At 43.3% G+C, this 26,716-nt stretch overlaps 1 protein-coding gene across 1 annotated transcript; it reads left to right on the plus strand.

The window, feature by feature from the left end:
* STMND1 (stathmin domain containing 1) lies at positions 1-26,632 on the plus strand. The gene is made up of 5 exons (XM_004761280.3): positions 1-211; positions 10,349-10,529; positions 15,936-16,087; positions 25,088-25,213; positions 25,854-26,632. Exons 1-5 carry the CDS (start codon positions 131-133, stop codon positions 26,133-26,135), a joined length of 822 nt encoding a protein of 273 aa, XP_004761337.2. The 5' UTR covers positions 1-130; the 3' UTR covers positions 26,136-26,632.
* The last annotated feature ends 84 nt before the right edge of the window (positions 26,633-26,716 follow it).

The raw sequence follows: 26,716 nt of genomic DNA on the forward strand, positions 1-26,716 counted from the left end.
AGGGGCGGGGGTGCAGGGCGAAGGGCACAGGGGTTGGGTGTGGGGCGCTGGGGTGGCACGCAGGGCAGCAGGGAGCACCCCTCGGGGCGCACTGCCGGTCCGGGCGGAGGGAAAGCGCGCGGCGCGCGGCATGGGCTGCGGACCTTCCCAGACTGCTGAGGACCAGAGACGCGTGCCCGCGCCCAGGAAGGGCTGGGAAGAGGGATTTAAGGTAAAACAAGCAAACCCAACAACTAGCGGGCACAAAGCCCTTTGCCACGACTGGGGGCGCGGGGGGCGGGGCGACTGGAGTAGGCTGGGGCTGGCTCCGCCCGGGACTCGCAGCCCTCCCGGGTGGGAGCCGCTGTGTTCGCCGTGTTCACCCGCTGTCTTATCCAGGACTCCTCCTGCCTCAGGACTAGCTTTGAGAGCCTTTTGTGGTTCAAGAACTTGAGATGGTGATCACCCCCCAGGGCAGAGGCTGGAGTAGAAGGTAGAGCTGTGCGTTCTGCCCAGAGCTGGGGTTGCTGGGGACTCTCTGGGGAGGGTTGGCGGGGGGGGGGGAGCTGTCCTACTTTATTGGCTTCCGGAAAGTGGGCCTTTGAGAATTACTTAGAGCTCAAAGAGATCCTGGAGGCCTTCTCTCTGGCTGAGCCCTGCCGCTTACCTAACCCTGAGGACCCTAAGGCCCAGAGAGGTGGGCGTCTTGCCTGAGGCTGCACAGCTTGGTTGGGGGCAGAGCTGGAGATAGACTCTGATTTTCAAGAGTCTCATTCCAGTACTCTGCGCGCGCTCTCTCCTTCTCAAGGTTGCAAACCCCGTAATTCTTCTGGAGACATGAAGGGGATTTTTTCCCGGGTGCGGCACGGAGGGATGTAGGGTTTCCTCCCATTCTCACCGCCGTCCATATTGCACCAATGAAACTGGAAACCCGCAGAGCTATACCTTGGGGGGGGGGTCACCCAAAGATAATATTACCATATACTCTATCATCAGAAGCAGGACAGTGAAAAGGAACACTATTAACAAATTTGCCATGTCTGAGTGGAGCTCATACAGTCTGCCGGAAACCAGGACTTAGGGTGACCCCTGCAAAAGGGCATTTTTGGAGCAGCGGTCTAAAGTGCACACCTGTTTTTTCACAGACAATGTGCGAGATACTATTTGGTGCCACTCGCAGCAGTACTGTGTGTGGTACACAGGCTGGGCTCTTGGGGCACATCAGTAGACAAACCAGAGACAAACCAAGCTAGGACCTGGTGCGCACCCATCCTGACACGGTTTCTATTCCTTGACACTGCTCCTTTCTATCTCAGCTGCCTCTGTCTGAGTTTAGGGCCCTCTTACCTCTTACAGGCTCTTCCTGCCTCTCCCACTGGCGTCCTCCCTAGCCTATTTGCCTCCCACCCACGCTGCCACCTCTGTTTCTAAGGAAGAATTCCCTGGAATGTGCAAAAATGCCCTACACATGGTCCCACCGGTCTTCCGAGCCTCATCTTGTCCAGTCCCACACACTTGTGGACTCCCGGGTCTGCCGCAGGAGCCTGCAGTGCTCCCTTCCACCACTCATCAACACCGTCTGTGCTGTTCCCCATGCCATTCCCCCTTCCTGGAATGCCCTTCCCAGGCTCCCATTTCCAGTTCACCTGAGGAATTCTTTTTTTTTTTTTTTTAAGATTTTATTTGTTTATTTGACAGAGACCACAAGTAGGCAGAGAGAGAGAGAGAGAGAGAGAGAGAGAAGCAGGCTCCCTGCTGAGCAGAGAGCCCGATTCGGGACTCGATCCCAGGACCCTGAGATCATGACCCGAGCCGAAGGCAGCGGCCCAACCCACTGAGCCACCCAGGCGCCCTCACCTGAGGAATTCTTACTTACCTTCAGCACCGGGCCCAAACACAACTGCTGGGGCACTTCTCACATGGTAAAGGTTTATTTAAAGCTCCTTCTGCCTCATAGATTAATTAACTTCTTGGAAACAATTTGGTCATCTTTATTACTCATTACTGCTTTGGGTTAATATACAGGAATACATTTCCCCCCCCTCTCCAAAAACTGTATTAATGTGGGGTACATGGCTCAGTCGGTTAAGTGTCTGCCTTCGGATCAGAACATAATCCTGGAGTCCTGGGATCGAATCCCACATCAGACTCCCTGCTCAGCGGGGATCCTGCTTCTCCCTCTCCCTCTACCCCTCCCCACCGCTGACGTGCTCACACCCTCTCTGAAAAAAAAAAAAAATACAATCTTTTTTTAAAAGATGATATTAACATGATTTAAAATATTAACCCATTGTGCTTTTATCTTTCTTGTATGAACAATATATATTTTTTTAACTCTACTGGCATGATTACGAATAAGACTTCCATAGAAGGAAATTTCCACTCTCTGTGTTTCTTATCTGGCCACTACCCTTTGTTTCATTTTGTGGTTATTACTGAAAATTATTTTGTTGAGCAGGGGGAGGATAGAGCCTGTGGAAGTGATAAAAAAACAATCCTTTCTGCATGTGAGATACACAGGGTTCTTCTAAGCCAAGCTTCCTCAGGCTTGGGAGGGTTTCTGTATTTCTCCCTGAATTCCCTGGGTATGGAAGTCATGGTGTCTCCACTGGATTTTTGTCCAGTTTTCCCAACTGGCTTCCCTGGGTCCACCCCACCCCCACCTGCCTTCCAGTTCTTCCTCTTCATGACCTCCAGGGCAATCCTTCTAAAGCAAAACCTGATTATGTCGTCGTCTGTGGGCAAAGCAGTGACCAACCCATCAGATAGGCACACAAGCCAGTGGTCAAGAAAGTCACCACCTCGGGTTGATTTCTGGGTTCACCGTGTATGAAGTGTGAAGTGGTGTGAAGTGAACTTGGTCAAGTTATTGAGCATCTCTGTGCTTGAGTGTCCTTCTCTGTAACATGAGGGTACTACTGGTACTAGTTATTTCATAGAGCTATCGACGAAGGTGAAATTCATGGGAAATGATCCTACCAACGCCTGGCACGGACTAAGTGCTTAATAGGAAGTAGTACAATTGTCGTTATCATGAGATAATTTCCCAAATCCTTAGCACGTCTTACCAGCCGTCCTCGGCTCACATTCTCCAGCTTCATCTCCTCCTACACTCAGTCATGGTCAAACCTCGCTCCTTGTTGCTCTCCAAACTCCTTCTGTCTCTATCTCCATGCTTTTGCACCTGCTGTTTATCCTCTTTTCACACTTTCCCTCTCCTCCTTGTCGGGTCACATAGCAAATATGTACCCATCTTTCGGGACAACGTAAGACCCCTCTTCCTGCCCCTGCCCCTCCCCGCTACTGCCACCATGCTGGCAGAGTTGACCTTAGACCTTCTTCTACCATGTTTCAAAACATCGTATTGCATTTATTCGTGTTCACCTTTGCCTCCATCCTGAGTCACTACCTTCTTCGTCTTTGCATCTCCTGTGCTCAGTACAACGTCCGATGCAGACAAACACTAACGAACTTTTCTTGAGTGACTTCCATGTCCCTCCGGGCTCCTCCAACTCCTTGGTTTCTTCTTGTGTCCTAGTCGCGTAACTAGACTAACGACAGTCAGCAAGGAGGAAGTTCAGTATTAAAAGAGCCTGAAAATTGACTCAGAGTCGACTCACGCCTGTATCTCCTTCCCCACCCCTCCCCCAAGTACTTCACTTTGGAAATCTGATCCAGCAAAGGTGTGATTATTAATTAAACACTCTCTAGCTATCGGAGCAGTGCTGCTTTTGCTAACTTCCTAAATGCACGGGCTGAGGGTTCCGTAGTTCAGCGGTGTCATTAAAATGAGATGAACGTGTTTGCTTGCATGAAATTTTTATGCTTCTTAATGGCACAACTTGAAAATATTCTGAATCGAACCTCCCGAGACCTGCCTACTGGCTTTCTCCTCACTTTTGCCTTAGTTTAAAGGGGTAAAAAGGCACGATAATAAAATAATGCCTGATAAGAAAAGCATGCGAAACTTTTCTCAGGTGGAGAAACGTTCTTCTGTATAATGAACTCCGAGTTTCTGGCTTATTATGAAAAGGAACAGATTAGATTGGAATAGACAATCTCTACGGACCCTTCACAGTTTTTCCCTAGTCTTTGACCAGGAAAGTCTTGTTTATCATCAAAATAAAAGGGACAAAGTGGCTTCTTCCACTTCAGATTCTTTTTTTAAAAAGATTATTTATTTATTTATTTGACAGAGATCACAAGTAGGTAGAGAGGCAGGCAGAGAGAGAGGGGGAGGCAGGCTCCTGGCTGAGCAGAGAGCCCGAAGTGGGGCTCGATCCCAGGACCCTGGGATCATGACCTGAGCTGAAGGCTGCCTTCGGCTCTGAGCCACCCAGGTGCCCCACCACTGCAGATTCTTAAAAGATGATATTTCTGAGTGGTTTTTGGTGGGTTGCTATTTGTTTTTATATTCATTAGATGTAAACTAGAAAAATCAAATTTTGAAGGATGCATTTTCCCTATATGTCTAGAAGACAAATATATTTATAAAATGCATCTGCCAATCACGTGATTTAAGATTTCAGCTCAAGGGAGACTTGACAAGTGACTCCCTCCAAACTGCTTGGCAAATGCGTTTCTCAAAAGCTTAAAACACAACCTAGGGTACCTCCAAACCCAAAACAAACAAAACACAAAAACCAACTCTGTCTGTAGTTAAAAGTGATATCCTTTTTGGAATGCTGATGATTCTCATGCATCCCGTTAGCTTAGAATTCTCGGCTTTTCAATTCTGTCTATAATGATAAGATTTTATCCCTAGGACAATGCAGTATAAAATAGAACTGATACAAAATATAGAAACGTATTGATTCCGAGCTTCTACCACAACTTCATCTCAAAGAAAAGATAAAACCTCCCGCCCACTTCCCCACCCCCTCCCCAGCACCACGGCAGATAGACTTCTCATTGGTGTGAAAATATAAACCTTGCATGCATTAAAAAGAACAAGAAATCTGTTTCGCCATATCCCCAAGGGGCATAGATAGAATTAATTTGTAAATATCATTGGTCTTTGAACTCTGTCTATTCTCAAGTCTAGATTATGAAATTGGGTTAGAATTTCCAGAATGTGTTGCATATAGATAAGATATTTGAAAGACAGCCTCAGCTTTCCGAAGAGAAAAACCTTACATTTCTGCCCTGGAAACTCAAGGCTGGTGGATGTTATTTTATGTCAAAAGATTGTGTTTTTTCTGTTACCATTTAAGTTTTGGTCACTAACAGAGCTTAAAGGCAGACTGGAAGTAAGCATAAACGGATGAAGATCCTTGCTAAGGTCTGGGTTCGTGGCTTTGATGAAGCCTTTGGGAGATCGTGAGGCGTTAAATATACTTAAATATACTCTGATTTGTCGATGGCAAAATATCGTTGTGAAAAGCCACCTTCGAGACTGAGAAATTCAAATTTGCTCTCAGCTCCAATATGGGCATTTTGTTTGTTGTGGTTAAATTTGTCAGAGTCTCTAATGGGAAATGTTCAATGGCAGAATTCATCCCAGTGTTTCACCTGGTGCCTTCCTAGCTTCAGAAAACTAAAGGTCTAAAAAGCAACACAAAGTTATAAAATCACCTGTCTTACCATCACTGCAGATAATTGGTTTTTCATAGTTTATTTGGAAAGAGGAACAAGAATACCTAACACGATCTTTGCTTTACCTCCAGCATGAATCGTGAGCCCCTGAAAAAGCATCAGACTCCCCTTTTCTTTTGTTATATGTAACAATATGTGTTTATATATATGTGGGAAATATGGGTGCATAAATGTGTGTGTGTGTGCATGTGAGAGAGAGACACCCTGTCTGATATCATAGAATTATTATTATATAATAAAATAACAGTATGTCATATCTATAAAGACTTTTCCTGGGTCAGCTTACTGGACAGGGGCTGCACAGCAGTAACTGTGTCTGTGCAGAAAGACAAATGGAGAGAGAAAGAATAAGCACATAGCTGCTCTCGTGCTTTCTCCGTCTGCCGTTTGTATTTTAGATCTATCGGCTTTTTGTTCGCTTACTCGTTTGTTTGTTCCGTTTGTTGCTTTTTCATGCTTCCCTGGTGTTGTCTTGAAGAACAGAACCAATTAACTCTCAGCACGATGAAGTGATGTTGATTTAGCTGGAGTGATCATACCATGTTAGGATGGGGATGAGAAGCTATGTGAGTCTCCCTATGAACATAGGAGAATCCCTAATTGAATGACAAGAACCTGAGACAGGTTGGAGCTGCCCTGACCTACTGACTGCGATTTCTACTTAGCATCTGAGGGATTTCAGAGGACTTTGGAGAGCTTCCAGAAAGTGAACAAATGTGCTTAAGTTTTTTTTTTTTTAAATTTGTATGATTTTTATTGTGAGAGTACCAAGAGTTTCATGCTGATGTCCTGCTTTTCTAAATTAAATTTTCCCAAAGGAAATGCTTTCTCTCGAGTCCCTGAAGTTGTAACTTTGAACCAGAGAGACCTCCTTCTTTTAAATGGAAGTTCTGAGAAGTGTGCTGTCTTCCTCTCTAATGTTTCTGGGCCCATCTCTTTCCCCCAGGTTCATCGCCATTGTCCTAGTTCATGTTCAATCAGATCTCACTTGGGCAACCACAGTCATGTTCACTGACCGCCCTGCTCTGTCCCTTCCTTGCTTCCTTCCACTCCCCCAGTTTGCACTAACCCCAGTGACTTTTCTAAAAACACACGCATGATCATTTTATTTTACTTCCATGTACAGTAATCCTATGAAGGATTTCTGGTGACATTTAAAATAAAATCAAATTCCTTGATTTCCCTTTCCCACCTCAACCCCTACCCCTCTCTACCTCCAGCTGTTTCTGCGCCACTGAAAAAATTCAAGTTCAAATGCTCACAGTGCTGTTTCATACCCCTTCTTCGTGTGTGCTTTGTCTCTATCTAGAGTGACCTTTTCTTCTTGCCCACTGAAAGCTCATTCATCAAGACCCAATTCAAGAATCTTCTCTTCTTCAACATCTGCTGCTGCCCCAGCAAGATACAACATGGTACTAGTGTAGCAGGGCATTGCTAGAAATAGTGGGGTTTGGAGATAGGATCCTGAGGACCTCTGAATACTCAGGGGAGAAGAAGAGCACCCATGGGCCAACAATGTGAAATCAATAGACATGAGAAGAAGACCCAGAGGACAATACTCATAGATGATGCTTATGTTCTTAGGTCTCCTGGGGACACTGAGGAGGCTTCCTCTGGTATGTGTGTCTTAGATACAGAAGAGGTTGGCCAATCAACCCAAGCAAGGAAAGAAGAGCCAGTGCTGAGTGAGAGGGAGGGGACAGGGAAGTTTAGAAGGGATTGGAGAAAAAGTCTTCCTGAACAGACCGATATTAGAACATGTTGCCTCTCCAAATAAATGACAGTTCTTTAAATTGGATTAATTTACCTTTTTGAAAAACTCACTACATTTTTTTTTCTTACTTTTCTTCTTTTGCTGGGGGACTAGGAAAGATTGGATGTGGACCAGCATTTTGGAGTCACTGGTTTATTAAATCAAATATGGGCCCTTTTTTACAGTGTTTTGACCTATTTGCAAGTGATGGAATTGTAGTATGGAGAAATCGATATTCTTAAAAGGAAAAGGTGAGGTTGTAAGCCAGTGCAGGATTTATGGAGGGCCCTCTGGAAACCAATATTCATAAAAAATGTGTACATCTTTGGATCCAGCACGTCCACATCTAGGGACATGTTCTCTTGGAGTGATTGGGTGAGTTCACACTAATGTGAACTGTCTATGCACAGATATATGACAGCACTGTTCCTTATATTGAAAACATGTATAGAATCACATATATAAACATATGTAGAAACACCTAGATGGCATTGGTAGAAATTTGATTAAACAAGTTGTGACACATTACATAATAGACCACACTCCGGTTCGTCAACTAAACGACTGCTCTGCAACATTAAGTAGAATAAGGTAAATCAAAAAAGAAAAAAAAAAAAGAATGAGGTAAATCTGTAATCTGTATACATTGACCTACATACACTGATATATAGTATATACACTGATGTACACTAATGTCTCTGATACATTGTTAATGAAAAAAACAGGTTACAGAAATATAATACAATACCATTTAATGTATAACCTAATTTATTTTATTCACAAGTAGCTTTATTAAAATACAACCCACATGTCATACAACTCGCCCATTTAAAAGGCACAATCCATAGTCATCACCACAATCTAATTTTAGCGCATTTTTATACTCTCCACAAAAGAAACCACTATCCATTAGTGGCCAGTCTCCACATCCTAAGCAACCACAAAATCTCTACTCCATTTCTATTAATTTGCCTATTCTGAATGTTCGGTAAGTGGACCACTCTTTGCATCTGGCTTCCTTCAGTCAGCATAACGTTTCAATTGTCACCTACATAGCAGCGTACTTGAGGGCTTTATTTCTTTTTATTGCTGTATAATATTCTTTGGTCTGGATGGACCGCATTTTATTTATCCATTCATCTGTTGATGGATATTTGGGTTGTTTTTACTTTTTTAGATATTACGAATATGAATTTTGAACATTGGTGTGCAAGGTTTTGTGCGGACATATGTTTTCATTTTGCTTGGGAATATATACCTAGAGGAGGTATTTTTGAATCAAATGCTAACTCTCTGTTTGGCTTTTTTTATTTTTAAGATTTTATTTTTTTGAGAGAGAGAGATACCTCGTGCATAAGCAGGGGAAGGGGCAGAGGGAGAGGGAGAAGCAGGGCTGAGCAGGGAGCACCATGTGGGATCATGAACTCAGCTGAAGGGAGACGCTGAAACACCTGAGCCCCCCAGAAGCCCCTCTGTTTGAGTTTTTGAGAAACCCTCAAACCGTTTTCCAAAGTGGCTGCACCATTTACATTTCCAGGGCTCTGTACAAAATCTCCAAATTTCGCCACATCCCTTATCATGTGGTTTTTTTTTTCCTTATAGTCATCCTGGTGGATGGGCGATGGTATCTCCTTCTGGTCTGGATTTCCATCTCCTTAATGACTAATGATACTGAGCATCTTTTCATGTGCTAATTAGCCAATTCCAATTTGTTTTTAAAGATTCTGTTTCTTTGAACAAACACATCTGGGAAGTTATATACTGAGATGTTAATAGTGCTTTTGTCTACGGAATGGTACTTACTTTCTACTGTGTTTCTGTATCATTCGGGTTCTACCAAAAGAACAGAACCAGGATTATGGCTGGCTGGCTGGCTGGTGAGATAGATAGATAGATAGATAGATAGATAACAAGGAATTAGCTTATGCAATTGGGGGCTGGCTAGGTAAGTCCAAAATCCACACAATGGCATAAGTGGTCAGAAAGGACAGGTTTGGGTTGAAAGTGCAGTCCACAGAATGAACTCCTCCTTCCTCAGGAAAACCTCAGTTCTGCTCTGAAGGCCTTCAACTGACTGGATGAGGCCCACCCAGATTATCAAGGATACCCTCTTTCACTTAAACTGATTGGAGGCATTAACTACATTTACCACACACCTTCACAACAACGCCTAGACTCTGTTTGATGGAATAACCATGCTATAGACTAGCTTAGTTAACTCATAAAACCAATCATCACCAATTTCCTTCTGTATTATTTATTTTTACAATAAGTCTGTATTACATTTTTAATCAGCAAAAACAATAATGATACTTTCATTTTAAAAAAAAAAGACTTTTTTACACTGCAGTATCTTTACTTTTCACACTTGATGGATGTGTTCATCTTGGCGTCGTGCGGGTGCCCAGCGTGGTAGCACGTCCCTGACAGATTGCTAGCAGATACTGTATCCGTTTCTACTGCTGCTGTGACAAATTATCATACACTTGGTGGCTCGCTACAGCACAATTTCACTCTCTTCCCATTCTGGAGGTCTGAAGTCCAAAATCAGTTCCACTGGGCTCAAGTCAACATGTTGGCGGGGCGGGTTCCTTTCGGGGGCTTCAGGAAAGAATCCTCTTCCTGTGTGTCCCGGCTTCTAGAGCTGAATTCCTCCCATACCTTGGCTGGTGGCCTTTCCTCTGTCTGCAGCTGATAGCATCTTCAATGCTTCTCAGCTTCCCGGGTGCATGCATCCCCTTCTCTACTTCTGTAGCTGCGTCTCCCTCTGCCTCCATCTCATAGGGACCCTCGTGGTTACCCCTGAGTACTCCAGGATCACTGAGCCCACTCAGGGTCCTTAAACGCATCACACCGGCAAGCAAGCTAATATCTCCAGGGAGCTGGGGCCGGTCAGCCTCCACTACAGGTACCAGTCGGCTGAATATTCGCAAAGCAGATCTTGTGATGTTGTGTCCATCTTCCAAGAAACCATCTTCCAAGAAATCTTGACTCTCACGTGGAGCCATTCCCTTTTCACAGGCTGATGTCGGAGGGACTCATTCCAGGGAGGACGGCAGGCCCCAGAAGGAAGCTGTGGTACCCGAGGACACTGGGAGCAGCCCCGACAACCTGGAAAAACAGGCTCCGTTGGGAAGCTTACCTGGCACCATACCAGAAACCTCCCCAGCTCTTAGTGAAAGAAACAGAAGAATAAATTCAGGTAACGGCCCTCGTTTATATGAATCTCCACAAAATACTGTCTCTCTAAATATGTTGTATAACATATGTTAGCAACCCGTTTATCAGTTTTGTGGACTAGGCAGTGTTCCAGATGGCAAAGACCTCATCTCTGACACAGGAGGATGGAGCCTCGGACCTTCATTCTGTACATAAATAATGCTAACCATTAATTTTCTTGTAGATGAAGTGATTAAAACCATCTTGATTTTTTCCTACTTTCCTTTCTTTCTTTCTTTCTTTTTTTTTTTTTTTTTTTTCAAGCAAGGAGCCCTTGCTGGTGGTGGGAAACAGACCTTAGGCTTCGGTTACATTCCTGTAGACTTCTGCCATGTTCCCACCTTTCCAAGAGAAAGTTCTCCATTTACAAAAATCTATGCAGCCTCCCTCTCACTGCTCCCCTGGTGTCTCCCATCCAAAGGATCAGCAAATATACAAAACAATCATCTTTCAACATACAGAAGAAGTCATTATGACCTGGTGTGCTCCTTAGAAACTATTTTGACTTTTCCCGTGGTTGGTCTTGCTTTCCTTGAGTTACCTACACCCCCCCCCACCCCCCACCCCCACCAACTCCCAGGGTTGATTTAAGAATGCCTGGGCGCCTGGGTGGCTCAGTGGGTTAAGCCACTGCCTTCGGCTCAGGTCATGATCTCAGGGTCCTGGGATCGAGTCCCGCATGGGGCTCTCTGCTCAGCAGGGAGCCTGCTTCCTCCTCTCTCTCTCTGCCTGCCTCTCTGCCTACTTGTGATCTCTCTCTGTCAAATAAATAAATAAAATCTTTAAAAAAAAAAAAAAAGAATGCCTAGTTACACTTTATCAGCCTCTGAAACAAACTGAACTCAATAGAACTCAAGGAAAAGTACCTTTTTTTACTGGAGGGGAAGGCTTTCGGGCTATTCCTGACTGCTGATCTTTTTTTTTTTTTTTAAAGATTTTATTTATTTATTTGATAGGCAGAGATTACAAGTAGGCTGAGAGGCAGGCAGAGAGAGAGCAGGAGGAAGCAGGCTCCCTGGACCCTGGGGTCATGACCCGAGCCGAAGGCAGAGGCTTTAACCCACTGAGCCACCCAGGCGCCCCCTGACTGCTGTTCTTTCTTGTCTTTTCTTCCCCAGGCACATGTTAGAGCTGGCAGATAGATGGGTTAGTAAATGGGATTCTTCTCCTTGGACTTTGGGGGCACACTCTCTTTATGATAGATTTCATATTAACCTTCACCTAGTGGGTCTGATGTGAGGAAGGAGACAGGGGATACAGCTGAGAAGCCTCCCCTCTCTCTCTGGGTCTGGCCAGCACGTACATTTTTTTTCTCGATGATAATTCGTTGATGGGAATCCCTCCTAGACCGCGACACGGATGTTCAATGTCTATGGCGCTATAGACGGCAGACTGTCAGGGGCACGGGGACACAGGCATTCCCTCGGCCCGTCTGTCCAGCGGGGTAATGCTGACAGGCACACCAGCCTGGGGAGGGAGTGAATTATTAAAGCAGGTGTTCCAAGATGTGGTGTAAATTAGTTTCCAGGAAAGCCATTCCCACTGAATGAGTAAGAACCAGTGCCCTACGCTTTATATCTGTTCTCTGCCCAGTTTCTCCTCGGTCTCTTTTCTGGATCCCTGATCTGCCCATCTTTAGAGTATAGTTGTTAAAAATTTCAAGCTTCACACTAACATTTCTTGTCTTTCCTTTAAAAAAAAAAGAAAACTTCCTTGAGTTGGGGGAAATCAGAGGGGGAGACAAACCATAAGAGACTGCGGACTCTGAGAAACAAACTGAGGGTTTGGGAGGGGAGAGGGGTGGGGGGTTGGGGGAGCCTGGTGGTGGGTATTCAGGAGGGCACGTATTGCATGGAGCCCTGGGTGTGGTGCATAAACAACGAATTCTGGAACACTGAAAAGAAATAAAATAAAATGAAAAAAAAACTTACTATTTTGAATAATTTCAGATTTGAGTAAAGTTGCATAAAACAAAGAATGCCTGTATTCTTTCCCCCAGATTTCCCAAATGCTAACATTATACCACATTTGAATGTGATATAATTACAGGAATCACAGTCCCTCTCTCTCCCCCTTCCCTCACGCTCACGCTCTTTCTCTCTCTCTCTCACACACACACACACACACACACACATGCACAGGTTTTTTCTGAGAGCAAATCGCAGACATAATGACACTTTATTCTGAAGTACACCAGTGTATGTTTCCTAAAACAAGGGTATTCTCTGCATAATCACAGGACAAGGATCACAATCAGCAAATTACCCCTTATGCAGTACATATCTCATTTGCATATTCAAATGTTATCCATTGTCTCACAAATGTCCTTTATAAATAAATTTCAGGTTCGAGATCTAATCCAGGATCACATGGTTAATGTCGACATCATGCGGTGTTTTTCTCTAATTTGGAACCAGTCCCTCAGCTTTTCTTTGTCTTTTATCAGATTGATGTGTTTGGAGACATAAGCCATTGCTTTATAGAAACTTCCTCAGTTTGTGTCTGGCTGATATTTCCTAATGATTAGCTTTGGGTTATCCATTTTTAGCAAAAATACCAAAAATGATATTATACCTTGCTTAGTACATCAAATCAAGGGTCATGCGATATCTGTATTTGACCTTTATTGCTTTTTCTTTGCCTTGCAAACGTTTTTTAATGTAAAATTTATCAAATTTTTTCTCTGAATCTGAAATTTGAGTCATAGTTAGAAAACCTTTCCCTATGCCAGAGTTAAACACGAATTCACCTATGTTTTCTTGCACAACTTTACTTTTGACACTTATGAAGAATTTCTAGCCTTGCGAGAAAACGCTAATCTGTACCTTAACTGCATAGGAAACAGACCCGTATGTTCAGTAGGATGTCAAATTTGTAAAAGTAAAATCTGATGTATCAATAGCGGTAATCTCTGAATGGTAAGAGGATGGGCGTTTTTCTTTTCTTTTTTCTTCTTTTCTATACTTTCCAAGTTTACTCTGATAACCATGTATGACTTTATTTATTTTTTATTTATTTAATAATATTTTAATATTTTTTATTTCTTTAATAAACTTTAATACATTATTATTTATTTATATTATTATTATACAATAATTAATATGGTAATACATTACCATGTATTAACCAGAAAGAGGGGTCATGTCACTTTCCAACATCCCCCCAATTGTCTTCAGCATCCCAAGAAATAACGAGGATTAGTTGGAAGACCTCCATAGTGCACGGGTTTCTTTGTAGGCTGGTCACTGTCAATGTCAAGCCAGTATTTTGGACCCAGAAAAATAATTGATTGAGACAGTTCATTATTTTTATTTCATAATCATTTTAATAATTGAATAATTGTATCATGTTAGTGACAGTCGTCAACTATGACGTTCTCGTTAGACACATCCTGAGAGGGAAATGGACCACACAGTGGTCCTTGGGGAAGGAGGGCACCGAGGTGGTGGAGAACTTGGGGATTGAAGTCAGACATTCTTGGATTCAAACCCTAGTTGGTTCTCTTCCTGGCCATGTCACCGTCAGCAAGTAAATTCGCCGCTCCCATAGAGTTTATACAATAGGGATGATAATACCTCTCTCACAGAATTCACAACATTACAAGGGACATCTGGGTGGCTCGGTCCGTTAAGCATCTGCCTTTGGCTCAGGTCATGATCCCAGGGTCCTGGGATCAAGTGTTGAGTCAGACTCCCTGCGGAGTCCCTGCTCAGTGGGGAGCCCGCTTCCCCCTCTCCCTCTGCCCCTCCCCACCACTCATCAGCTCACTCTCTCCCTCTCTCTCTGACAAATAAATAAATAAAATCTTTTTTTAAAATTCCCAATGCTACAAAGTATATAAAAGGACATAAGATGGTACCAGGTACCTAAGTGCTCAGTAAATAGTGACTACTCTATTGACCCTTTTAAATAAGATCACCTTCTAAAAGAAAAAAAAAAAAATCCCCTTAATTCTTTGAAGAGGTTTTACCTCTAACTTTGTATTAAATTTTTCTCTATCATTTCAAGCTTTCCTTTACTAGTTTACCTACTTGAAAGACATGCTTTACTGCTCTGTACCGAAAGGGATACAGCTTTTTTTTTTTTTTTTAAAGAAAGAGGCCTTTCTTTTTTTTTTTTTTTTTTTAAGATTTTATTTATTTATTTGACAGAGAGAGTTCACAGTAGACAGAGAGGCAGGCAGAGAGAGAGGGAGGGAAGCAGGCTCCCTGCTGAGCAGAGATCCCGATGCGGGACTCGATCCCAGGATCCTGAGATCATGACCTGAGCCGAAGGCAGCGGCTTAACCCACTGAGCCACCCAGGCGCCCGGTATACAGCTTTTTAAAGTGAAAACTGAGTCTATTTCAAACACATGCAAGGTTAGAAGGCACAGCACTGGACGAGAAATGAGATTATTGACAATTCGCTGAAGTTACTTGCAGTGGTCTTATAGCAACAAGGTGAATATTCTGACGGGAGAAACATCTCACTGGCTGGTGTGTGTGCCTGTGCGTTTTTTTCACCTCTTCCCGCTGCAAATCCATGAAAACTGTCTTTGTTAACCAGTGAGGGTAGAAATTTTCATAAAAAGACTCTGACCACTAGATGGAATGATTCATGGTACCCTCAGGACTTCCCGATGATTGCAAAACAGAAGAGAGCCCATTCCTGAGGACTCCTCCCTGAACCTTTGTTTAGTAATGGGAATCCGTGAGGACAGATGTTTGCTTGCCTCTTTGTAGAAATGAGTGATTTCGAATGGGGGGGTCTCTCTCATCAGTGCAATTTATAAAGGCTCCCCGAGAAACTGTTTTGGTGCCATTTTCGGAATCAATGGTAAAAATGTAGCTGATACCGCTTGACTTCAATTGTAATTTAGTTCAAAGACTCTTTTCAAAAAGGCATACTCTTACTTACATAGCTTTAGCAGATGGCGTCACTGGAAACTCAAGGTTGCAGAACTAGAAGTCTCTTGGCAACATCCCACTGTTTATCCTTTGTATACAAAGCATAGAAACCAAACTGCAACTCAGAGGAGTCACTGAAAGGGTATCTCCTTCCTAACTGTGCTTCGTAATTAGCATAGAGAACCCACGTAGTCATACTCAAGTGTATAAGTGTTGTTACAACAAAAAAGTAGTACATAGCAGCACATGAAAGACTTTTTGTTATGTTAATACAGGGCTTGCTAAGTAAACTGTATATTCTGCTGATGTGTATCCTCTGTAAGGACATTCAGAATTTGAACTTCAAACGATTCAAAGATTTATATAATTGACACAGATACGTAGGTTAGAGTGTTGAGACTAAGATTTAGTTAAGTAATGTCATTTGTAAGGCATCCACTTAGCATCTGATTGATAAAATGTTCATGTTTACATTTCTATTCCTTCTTTCTTTCCCTGTAGACCTAGTGATGAATGGATTAATCCATAAACCCCAACCCCTAAAGACCCAAGAGCGACAGAAGTCATCGGATATTCTGGAGGAATTAATTGTCCAAGGAATAATACAGAGCCACAGCAAAGTATTTAAAAATGGAGAATCCTATGATGTCATGGCAAGTAATTCCATAATTAACATTAGCTTATAGTTAAAAATAGCTATAGAATAGGATCGATCGCGAATTACAGTCTCCAAACTCTTCAAGTCACCACGCAGATTGTAGCATTTAGCTAAGCCAGTTTTTTCTCCCGTAACTTCTCTCTCCTGTCTACCCATCACCCTTCTCTCAGGAAGTGCCTTAATCATTTTTTCAAGCTTATATATTTAAGCAATCTCTACATCCACTGTGAGGCTTGAAACAGGACCCCAGGACCAAGACCTTCATGGTCCACTGACTGAGCCATCGTGGTACCCCAAGAATGCCCTAATCATCCATGGTTAATGAAGTCAATAAAACATCTTGGATTTTACTGAATCTGAGAGACAGTAAGCCCCGCTGAATATCCTGCCTTCATTCTTTGAATAATTTTTATTAAGCATTACCTATGTACTAGGTATTATGACTATAAACTGGAACCCAATTTCTATAATAGGAAAATACACCTAAATGCCAAAGCTAGAATAGATAGTCTTCCATACACACTAAGGTCCAACATGAGGAAACAAATACAATGATGAAAATCTTCATACTCTTTTTTTTTTCTTTGTTCATTCATCTTGACGAACTGATCATTGTTTTTCCTTAGTGTGGGCAGTATTTTTACTTAGATTTTAACTGGTTGTGGGCCAAGTCTTGAGTCCTTCATTTTTTAATAAGTTCTAGCTAAGCCCCTGAAGAGGATGGCAGATGTTGTTGTGGTGGTTTTCGTCTGTTTTCTTGTTTGTTTAACCAAAGCTCCCAGGCAGCCCCCCATCGTCCTAGAAAAGATAAAAAGAAGAATTGAGAGAGAAAAGAAGCCTAAGGAGAAATGAGTAAGAAAGAAAAGAAAGACACAAAAATGATGGAAATAGGGACCAGAAGGAACATTTTTTTTTAAGATTTTATTTATTTATTTGACAGAGAGGGAACACAAGCAGGGGAGTGGGAGAGAGAGGAGCAGGCTTCCTGCTGAGCAGGAAGCTTCATCCCAGGACCCCCAGATCATGACCCAAGTGGAAGGCAGACGCTTAAGGACCGAGTCACCCAGGCGCCCCACCAGAAGGAACATTAAAGGCTCTGGATGGCTGCCCATCTTGGTCCTGTAGGGAAAATAACCAACTGGGAATAAAAAAGATGCATTATTTAAATTAAGTTTGCCACCTCGACCAAGTCACTTAAGGGTTTGAATAAAGGTAATTTCCTTCTCTGCGTGTAGGAAATGCTGAGAACTCATGAATAAAAGCCAAAGTGGCATTCTCTTTTGAAGAAGGAAAATACGAAGGTATCTGGGGAAAAGAGAGGAGATTGCTAAACCTCATGAATGATATGATCAGGTTGCCAGGAGTAAGAGGGTGCAGGGGGCAGGGGAAGGTAAAAATAGATTATATAATGGAAAAGATAATGTCAGTGCAATGACAGTTTACATCTGGGCCACGCTATTGTGATACGCGGCACTTTAGGATACTGTATCTGATATGAAAGTACGAGAAGATGGGTCTTTAACATGGAAAAGGAGGGCGGAGAGATTCTTTTCCAGCTGTAAGTGAGTCTCTGGAGGACAGAAAAAAGGAATGTGTCAAAAGGAAAAAGACAGGAGAGCGATCTGGAGAAGGATGGATTGTGGAAACTTGGAGTAGCGAAGCGATGCCTTCTTTGGAGAAATGCTGTAGAACCCCGATGCTAACGGCAGTGGGAACAGCATTAAAAGGTTGGTCACAGATGAATTAATTCAGACTGAGACCTTACAAGGGCACCAGCAGGGTTAAGTAATATCAACTAAATCGTGAAAGAAATGTATCTATTGAAGAATGAAAACTATGGGCTTGACCTTCAATAGCATCATTAGGTGAGCCCCAGATGAAGAATGCGTTTATATTATAAAGAAATTGAATGATTATCAGGAACCTAGCTGGACTTTTCTCAAAAAAGATCTAAAGTTGACGAAACCACAGAGGTAGGCAAGAATCACACATTTTGTTTCTTTTGTTTTTTGCTTTGTACGATGTCCCAGTATAATCCACACTTGCAACAACACAGCTCTGTGTTTTATCGCCTGGGGCTGTGGTCCTAAACCTGGCTGCACATTCTAGTCACCTAGCAAGCTTTCAAAAAATCCCAGTGCCTAGGTCCCTCCTGAGACTAGTGGCATGGGGGGAGCCCTGGCTGTAGTGTCCCTAGGTGATTCTGGTGGGCAGCCCAGGCAAAGAACCACTGCCCTGAGCTTTCTACCAATGTGGACACAAAGCCTTCAAATTCATCATAAAGCTGGAAAAGTTTAAAGCTTTTGAAATTGAATTCCCCCATTCATTATGAAAAAGAATTCTAAAGTATTCCTGAAAATATGTTATAATGTTATGTATATATTAATAGTATAAAAATACAATAAATATATAATATATTAATATTATAATTATTCAATATTGTATTATAATAATAAATTACAATGTTATATAAATATTATATTATTATAACTATAATATATAAAGGTATTTTTATATTATATTATGACTATGATTATTATTATATGCTATATGTAATTATATGATTATTATTATAATGCCATAACACATTTTCAGGTAGAGAACTAAGGGTATACTCAGGAACATATGGAAATGAAGGAGAGATACAATTGGTCAGTGTCTCAGGTAAAGTCTCTCAATTCCGGCGTATCTGAGAACATATCAGACACCAGGGGTCTTAATATTTTAGGAAAAGTTAGGAGCCAGTGTAAAAAGATGAGTGAATACTGAAAGGGGGAACATACTAAGAACGGAAATATTGTTAGACAGTTCATATTTTTAACTATCCAATATCTAATAATAGTTAATTGGATCATACTTTTATTTAGACTATCATACTTAATTAGATAGTTAATTGAATCATACTTTTAACTCTCCAATATTTAATATTTGTTGAGGGGGAAAGAAAAGAGCAGATGATAAAATTGGCTAAAAAAAACAAACCAAAAGGGATGTTGATATCAATAGTTACTAGGATGTGATGAAGCCAATGAGAAATTGTAACACAATTTCTTCATCGATCGCAAAATTCATTTAAATCAAATATTAGGGGGAGATTGGAATAATAAATGTGAGAATACTGGGGCGCCTGGGTGGTTCAGTGGGTTAAGCGTCTGCCTTCAGCTCAGGTCATGATCCCAGGGTGCAGGGATCGAGCCCCGCATGGGCGGGGGTCCTCTGCTCAGCAGGGAGCCTGCTTCCTCTCTCTCTCTCTCTGCCTGCCTCTCTGCCTACTTGTGATCTCTATCAAATAAATAAAAATAAAATCTTAAAAATAAATAAATAAATGTGAGAATACTTTAAAAACAAGACTTCTTATGTAGACCAAGTGTGTAAATATAAGGGAATGTTAGATCTGTCCCCTTCTGCAATTCGGTTCTCATGTAGAGGGATATATAAGAAAAGGTTTTGTAAAGTGAGGGTCCTCCACTCATCTGCTGAATTGGGGACCCCCTCCTCCTTGGGCCAGTCTCTCTCTGGAGGTCCACAGCAGTATCTGTCCCCCAGAGGGCCCCATTCATTTTTTTTTCCTTAATTTTTCTCATTTGCTTGTTGGCAAATACTACAGCAGTTTCGTAGTGACCCCCTCTCCCAGATAACATGCTTTCCAGCCAACTCATACAAATGGAATCTACCCTCACTCCGAAGGAATTGCAATGATATATATGTAAGGTAAATACCAGACTAAGTGAATCTTTCAGCATACTTTAAAACATTCTAAAGAGACTTAAGTGGCTATATTATAAATATGTACGGACTTTATATACACACGAAACCCTGTGTCTGGTTGGTATGGATCTCTACAAGAGTTGTAATGGGCTCTCTAGGCATTATCCCACCTAGGCATTATCCACTTGAGATGTTTTTTCTCCCAAACTCCATTCCCCCCATCCCTTAGCCCACCCACGATCTCCAAACACAAGACTCTGATTTCTCCATTGACCCCTTCTTCTGTGGCCAAAGTTGACTCCCTCCTCCGGGCCACGTCTGCCCTTGGTACCCTTCCGTAGAGTGAGGGAGTTGGTTATCTTGCCTCAGAGTCTCTCATGTTATTTGTTGAACCTCATGGGGAGTTTTTTTTTTTTAAGGAGGAGGATGTGGACTGATAAGTAAATGTCAGCCAACGCTGTGGCCTGGCTGGGGAGGGGGGGGTCTCACAGGGAGGGAGTGGGACTGCCGGGAAGCTCCGACCCGTTCTGTGCACACGACTCTGGTGACGGAACTTAGCCAGGGTAGTTCATCTGGGGGTCAGCAGTTACTTTGGGAGGCTCTGAGGAACGCACAGTGGCTGCAGGAAGAATTATATATATACAAGCAAGGAGGGCTGAAAAGATCCAAACATTCTCACACGGTCTTTGGGTGGGGCAGTCCTCTGCTGGTGTTCTTTCTTTCTTTCTTTTTTTTTTTTTAAGATTTTATTTATTTATTTGACAGAGATCACAAGTAGGCAGAGAGGCAGGCAGAGAGAGAGAGGAGGAAGCAGGCTCCCTGCTGAGCAGAGCCCACCACCCCACCCCACCCCGGCCCATGCGGGGCTTGATCCCAGCACTCTGGGTTCATGACCTGAGCCAAAGACAGAGGCTTAACCCACTGAGCCACCCAGGCGCCCCCTCTGCTGGTATTCTTTATTTTTTTTTTAAAGATTATTTATTTATTTATTTACTTACTTATTTGACAGACAGAGATCACAAGTAGGCTGAAGGCAGGCAGAGAGAGAGGGGGAAGCAGGCTCCCCGATGAGCAGAGAGCCCGATGTGGGGCTTGATCCCAGGACCCTGAGATCATGACCTGAGCCGAAGGCAGAGGCTTAAACCACTGAGCCACCCAGGTGCCCCTCTGCTGGTATTCTTAAAGAAAATCATTGACCTAGCAACTTCTATAGTTTGTTTTTTTTTTTTTTTAAGATTTTATTTAATTATTTGACAGAGAGATTACAAGTATGCAGGGGCGGGGGGTGGGGGTGAAGCCGGCTCCCTGCTGAGCAGAGAGCCCGATGCAGGGCTCGATCCCGGACCCTGAGATCATGACCCGAGCTGAAGGCAGAGGCTTAACCTACTGAGCCACCCAGGCGCCCCAACTTCTATAGGTTTTAAAGTCGATTTTTTCTTTCTTTCTTTTTTTTTTTTTTTTTTGAGTTTCTATGACTCACTCCTCTCTGAGTGTATCACTGTTATTTTCAAGCGCCGAGAGTTGATAAACCCTGGCTTCAGGAAATCCAGTGGGAAAGAATACAGATACTTTCCCTTAGGTCTTTCAAGGCTTTTATTTCAATCGTCAGACTCAGGAAAAGATGAGGGCTGCGCAGGGAGGTTCATTTCCGGAAGCAGGAGGAAGTATTTGATTTCGTACGTATGGTCCAGGATAAAGCCACAGGAAGAGTCCACCCAGACCAGAAATCCCAAGTGTCTCAGAACTACTGTCTACGACTTTAGTCAAGATGCTGACTCCCGTGGGAAGCCTCAGAGAGTCTTTCTTCACTGAATCTGGGATTACCATTGCATGTTCTTTTAGCCCTCTGTGAGTGAACTTCCCAAAAAAACTGTTTTCATACTAATTTCACAGTATCTTTAGCTGAACCACTACAGCAAGAACGTCCTCTTCACAGCAAATGGCTTTTGCCAGCAGGAAGCCCGAGAGCCAATTGTCATAAAAATAATACAGTGATGGGGGAGGGGAAGCTTGCTTTGACAAACATCCCACGGTTTTCATGTAGTGAAAAACTTCTCACCACATAAAACTGTCTGATGGCTGTAACTGAGCCAAAACTTCAACAAATGTTTCCTCCTAAAAGGCTTTCCGAGAATCATGGTTCTTAAAGCTGGAAGGAACCCTAGTGGTCCTCAGCGTCCTCACTCTTTCTACGTGAGAGAAAAGAGAGTCCAAGGAGGTGACTTGTCTCTGGCGATACCATGGGTATTAGTGGTCGGCAGGTTAAAGCCCAGGCCTCCAGCTTGGCCCCCGGGATTCAGGTTCCCATTCCTACCCTTCAAGACAAATACTGTAACTTGGTGATGATTCTGTGGGCTGTCACTGAAAAAAGTCACCGCTTGAAGCATCTCTCCAAAGACATCCGGATGGCCAACAGACACATGAAGAGATGCTCTACATCACTCATCATCAGGAAAATACAAATCAAAACCACAATGAGGTATCACCTCAGACCCGTCAGAATGACTAAAATCAAAAATACAAGAAACCACAGGTGTTGGCGAAGATGTGGATGAAAAGGAACCTTCGGGTGCTGTTGGCGAGAATGCAAACCAGTACAGCCAATGTGGAAAATAGTATGGAGGTTCTTCAAAAAGTTAAAAATAGAACCTCCCTAGGATCCAGTAATCGTACTACTGGGTATTTACTCAAAAAAATACAAAAATACTAATTCAGAGGGATACATGCTTCCCAATGTTTACAGCAGCATTATTTACAGTAGCCAAACTATGGAAATGGCCCAAGTGCCCATTGACTGATGAATGGATAAAGAAGACGTGGTGTAAATACACAATGAAATATTCCTCAGCCATCAAAAAGAATGAAATGTTGCCATTGGCGACGGCATGGATGGAACTAGAGAGTATAGGACTAAGCGAAATAAGTCTGAGAAAGACAGATACCATATGATTTCACTCATATGTGGAACGTAAGAAACAGAACAAATGGGCAAAGGGAAAAAAAAAGGAGAGAGAAATAATCCAAGAGACACTCTGAACTATAGAGAATAGACTGATAGTTATTAGAGGGGAAGTACGTGGGGGTGGGGGGTGGGGAAATAGGGCAAGAAGATTAAGGAGGGATTAATTGTGACGAGCACTGGGTGTTGTATGGAAGTGTTGAATCCCTCTATAGTACACCCGAAACTAATATTACACTGTATTTTAACTGTACTGGAATTAACATTTTTAAAAACTTCATTTAAAAAGTCACTCCTTTCACTGAATGAAATGTAATTACCCTTTCCTGTGTAATTACTGATACCTCCTTGGAAAAGAAAATCCTGTGAAAGAAGTATTATTAAGCCCATTTTTAAAGAGATGAAAGCAAGGTTTACAGAGCTGAAGAACTCAGGCAAAAACACACCATGGCCAAGCCAGGGCTCAAACCTAGGTCTGAGTCTTGGTTTGGTATCTTGTTCTATTGTGCTGGACCTCTTCTCTGTTGGAAGTATTTTCAGCATGAACAGTCTTATAGTATAAAGAGACAGTCTTTTAGATATTACAATGGATATCACTAGTTCCTTTTCTTTAAGTCTTTAGAGATGGGGCACCTGGGTGGCTCAGTGGGTTAAGCGTCTGCCTTCGGCTCAGGTCATGATCTCAGGGTCCTGGGATCGAACCCCACATCAGGCTCTCTGCTCAGCAAAGAGCCTGCTTTCCTCTCTCTCTCTCTCTCTCTCTCTGCTTACTTGTGATCTCTCTTTCTTGGTCAAATAAATTTTAAAAATCTTTAAAAATTAAAAAATTAAAAAATAGAAGTCTTTAGAGAAATTACCTAGGACAAACCAGTTTATTTATAATGAAACCCCAGAGTTCACTGGGACCTTCCCCAGTTGTCATAAATCTATATATTCTGACCCAGTTGTCATAAATCTATATATTCTGACCTAGATGTCCATCGTAAATTAAGAGAAGAAGGCAAATTGCAGAGCCTGGTGAGGGCATAATCTTATTTACGTTTGGTTTAACGTTACAGATGTACTACACATACATATGTATATATAAATATATGCACATAGAGAATTCTGGCAGGACACATACCAAACTTTTTAAAATAGTTCATGCTGACGAATACAACTGGGGACCAGGTGGTTTAAACAGAAGCCTGGGAAACTATTTCTGTATTGCTTTACTTTTTCATGACCAATGTATGTTATAAAAAATTAATTTTTAGGGGCACCTGGATGGCTCAGTCAGTTAAGCTTCTGCTTTCACTCAGGTCATGATCTCAGGGTCCTGGGACTCAGCCCCGCATGGGTGTCTACAGAGCGGGGAGTCTGTCTCTCCCTCTCCCTCTGCCCCTACCCCTGCTGGGCTCTCTCTCACTCCCTCAAATAAATAAATAAATAAATTTTAAAATTAATTTTTAAAAAGAGAAAACATGTATGTTAAAACTTTCTTTAAAAACCCTTTACAGGGGCACCTGGGTGGCTCAGTGGGTTGGGCCTCTGCCTTCGGCTCAGGTCGTGGTCCCAGGGTCCTGGGATCAAGCCCTGAGTTGGGCTCTTTGCTCAGTGGGGAGCCTGCTTCCCAATCTCTCTGCCTACTTGTGATCTCTGTGGGTCAAATAAACAAATAAAATCTTTAAAAAAACAAACAAACAACCCTTTACAATCTTTTTTATAAGTAGAAATTAATCAGAAAGTCATTATCCCATCACTTTAAACTCCAGAAAGGGTAGTCAGTCACATGAAAGAATTAGGGATTTTTCCTAACGTCAAGAAAACATTCTCGAAGTCTTCTGACGGCAAAGGCCAGCCCAGGGTTAATTCTCTCCTTGGTGAGACCCAGAGTATTAAAACCCTATCTCGATCCGAAATGAAAGGCGTTTGTAGCCCACAGCATTTACAAAATTATCAGATTTAACTTTTTATTTTTACCTTGAACTACACATTCATCACTCGTCTGCCTCCTTTCTCTGCCTTAGGTTTCTTCTCCAGAATCTTTTCTTCTCCTGAAACCTCTTCCAGCTCCTGAACGTCCTCGCATTCTTTGATGGGTTTCAGGAAGAGCCCGTTTTTGTCATTGGTTTGGGTTTTTTTTCCTAGACAGCTAATAGACCTTTTTTTTTAGGACTTAGTTCTCTTGTTCCCAGCATTCACATGGTGGTCTTTAACTCTGCCAAAATACCTGTTTAGATTTTTAGAACTAACCTTTTACACCGTGTGCATGCCACCTCTCCTGGATCTGCCCTCCACGCCCTGAATAATGTCTGTTTCTCCCTTTTGAAAACTGTCTTCCTCCAGGTGAACACGACACCGCTGAGAAAGCCACCGGCCAGGCTGAAGAAGCTTAAGATCAAACAGGAAGCAAAGGCTTTCACAATGAATGACCTGGACGAGAAGATTCGGGCAGTGGAGAGGCGCAGGAAGGTCCCGAGCTCACCCCTGAGCAGGGCTGCCTGCCGACAATGCACCCACATAGGCGTTTCCTAAGTGCTGCTTTAGGGTTCAGATCAAGTACTGGAGTGATCTGTAGGCTTTCTGGGCCGTCTGTGTCATTTTCCTTTAATTCTCTTTGGGGGCTGCAGGAGTAAAGCATCCTGAAGCTGGCTGAATGCTGGCCCCATCCAGGTAGCCTCAGGAAACACTGTTCACTTCTGAGTATGGGGTCTGCTTTATTGGGAAAAAGAAAACCTCAGCTGGGGTGGGGGTGGGAGGAGGAGTCGGGGGCAGGGGAAGAGGGCAGGAGATGAGGAGAGGCCATGCAGAGGACACGCGGTCTCTATCACCCTGTGTCCCCCATCCTGCTGGAAGCAGCTTTCACAGCTGTGGGCTGCCGACCTCTGCCTCCATCTCCCTACCTGGCCGACCTCTCCATCCCCTACCTGGGAAAGCAAGGGCCATCCAGAAGCTCCAGGAGGGGAGGGAGTGTGTCTGTCCTCAGCAGTGCCTCGGCCGGTGTTTGTGGAGTGACTGAATGATGGCACAGCCCAGCCATGCGGGTTCATGTCAGGCATAGGCATGAGAAAGTTATCTGGGCTCATTTTGCTTCTTTAATACTGCTTTTCAGACTAAAGAAGAAGACATAAGAAAAAGGCTAAGGAGTGACCGACTTCTGTCCCCGGCCAGTCACCCGGGGGCCACGGAACCCGGTGGGGCTGAGGTTCCTTTTGCCAAAGGACCCCACGAGGCGACTTCTGGCCTCTTGGAGCCAGCGCACCTGCAGGGAGCCAAGCCCTTGAAGAGGAAGAACAGCGATGCAGCCTCCGGTGGAAGGAACTTCAGTTGTGAAAGCCTCGGGGTGGTGGAGTCAGACCGGTCCTACAACCAAGCAGATGATGCCTTTGAATGAAGCCATCTTCCGTGAAGTGCGTGAAAAGGCAGAACTCCCCCCAGCTGGGACCATCCTCCTCGGTGGCTGTGTGCTTTCTGGCGGCCTGACCTCACCCCGCTGGGACACGCCGTGGGTGGAGGAATGGTTGTGTAACCTGCAGGGGCTGAGCCGAGCCGAGGAAATGAAATGCCGACGCTAGCAAAAGGGAAAAAACCGAGACGATCTGACTAGCTTCCATATGACGCAGTTGGCATCCTCCTCCAGTGTGGCTTCGAGCATCGTGAAGACGTCTTGATGAATACTTTCCAGCCTACATCCCCCTGCCTGTGCCAGATGAAACCCTTCTCTTTGGCTCCGGGTCCTTGGCTATGCCTGTCCTCTGAGGGTCCCTTCAGACCAAATGTGCGGATGTGTATTCTGTATTTTCATGATCTGTAGGCTTCTTATCGGTAGAGTTTAGTTATTTTTTTTTTTAACTCTTTTTGTGTGGTGAGGGATTAAAGCCGTATCTTGAAGCTGGTTGATTAATAGTTTCATGCGTATTAGCTTAAGCTAGCAATATCCAATTCTTGAGAATTAAGTGTGAAAAAAGAAAAAAC

This window comes from Mustela putorius, unplaced genomic scaffold (genome assembly GCF_011764305.1).
Source record: "Mustela putorius furo isolate JIRA1106 unplaced genomic scaffold, ASM1176430v1.1 tig00000831_pilon_pilon_pilon, whole genome shotgun sequence".
Classification (NCBI taxonomy): domain Eukaryota; kingdom Metazoa; phylum Chordata; class Mammalia; order Carnivora; family Mustelidae; genus Mustela; species Mustela putorius.

Excerpts from the sequence above, each read along its gene's own strand:
- STMND1 (XM_004761280.3), top strand. The coding sequence starts at position 131 with ATGGGCTGCGGACCTTCCCAGACTGCTGAGGACCAGAGACGCGTGCCC. Across the intron at positions 212-10,348 it reads GCTGGGAAGAGGGATTTAAG|GCTGATGTCGGAGGGACTCA; the intron begins GTAAAACAAGCA and ends CCCTTTTCACAG. Across the intron at positions 10,530-15,935 it reads AAACAGAAGAATAAATTCAG|ACCTAGTGATGAATGGATTA; the intron begins GTAACGGCCCTC and ends CTTTCCCTGTAG.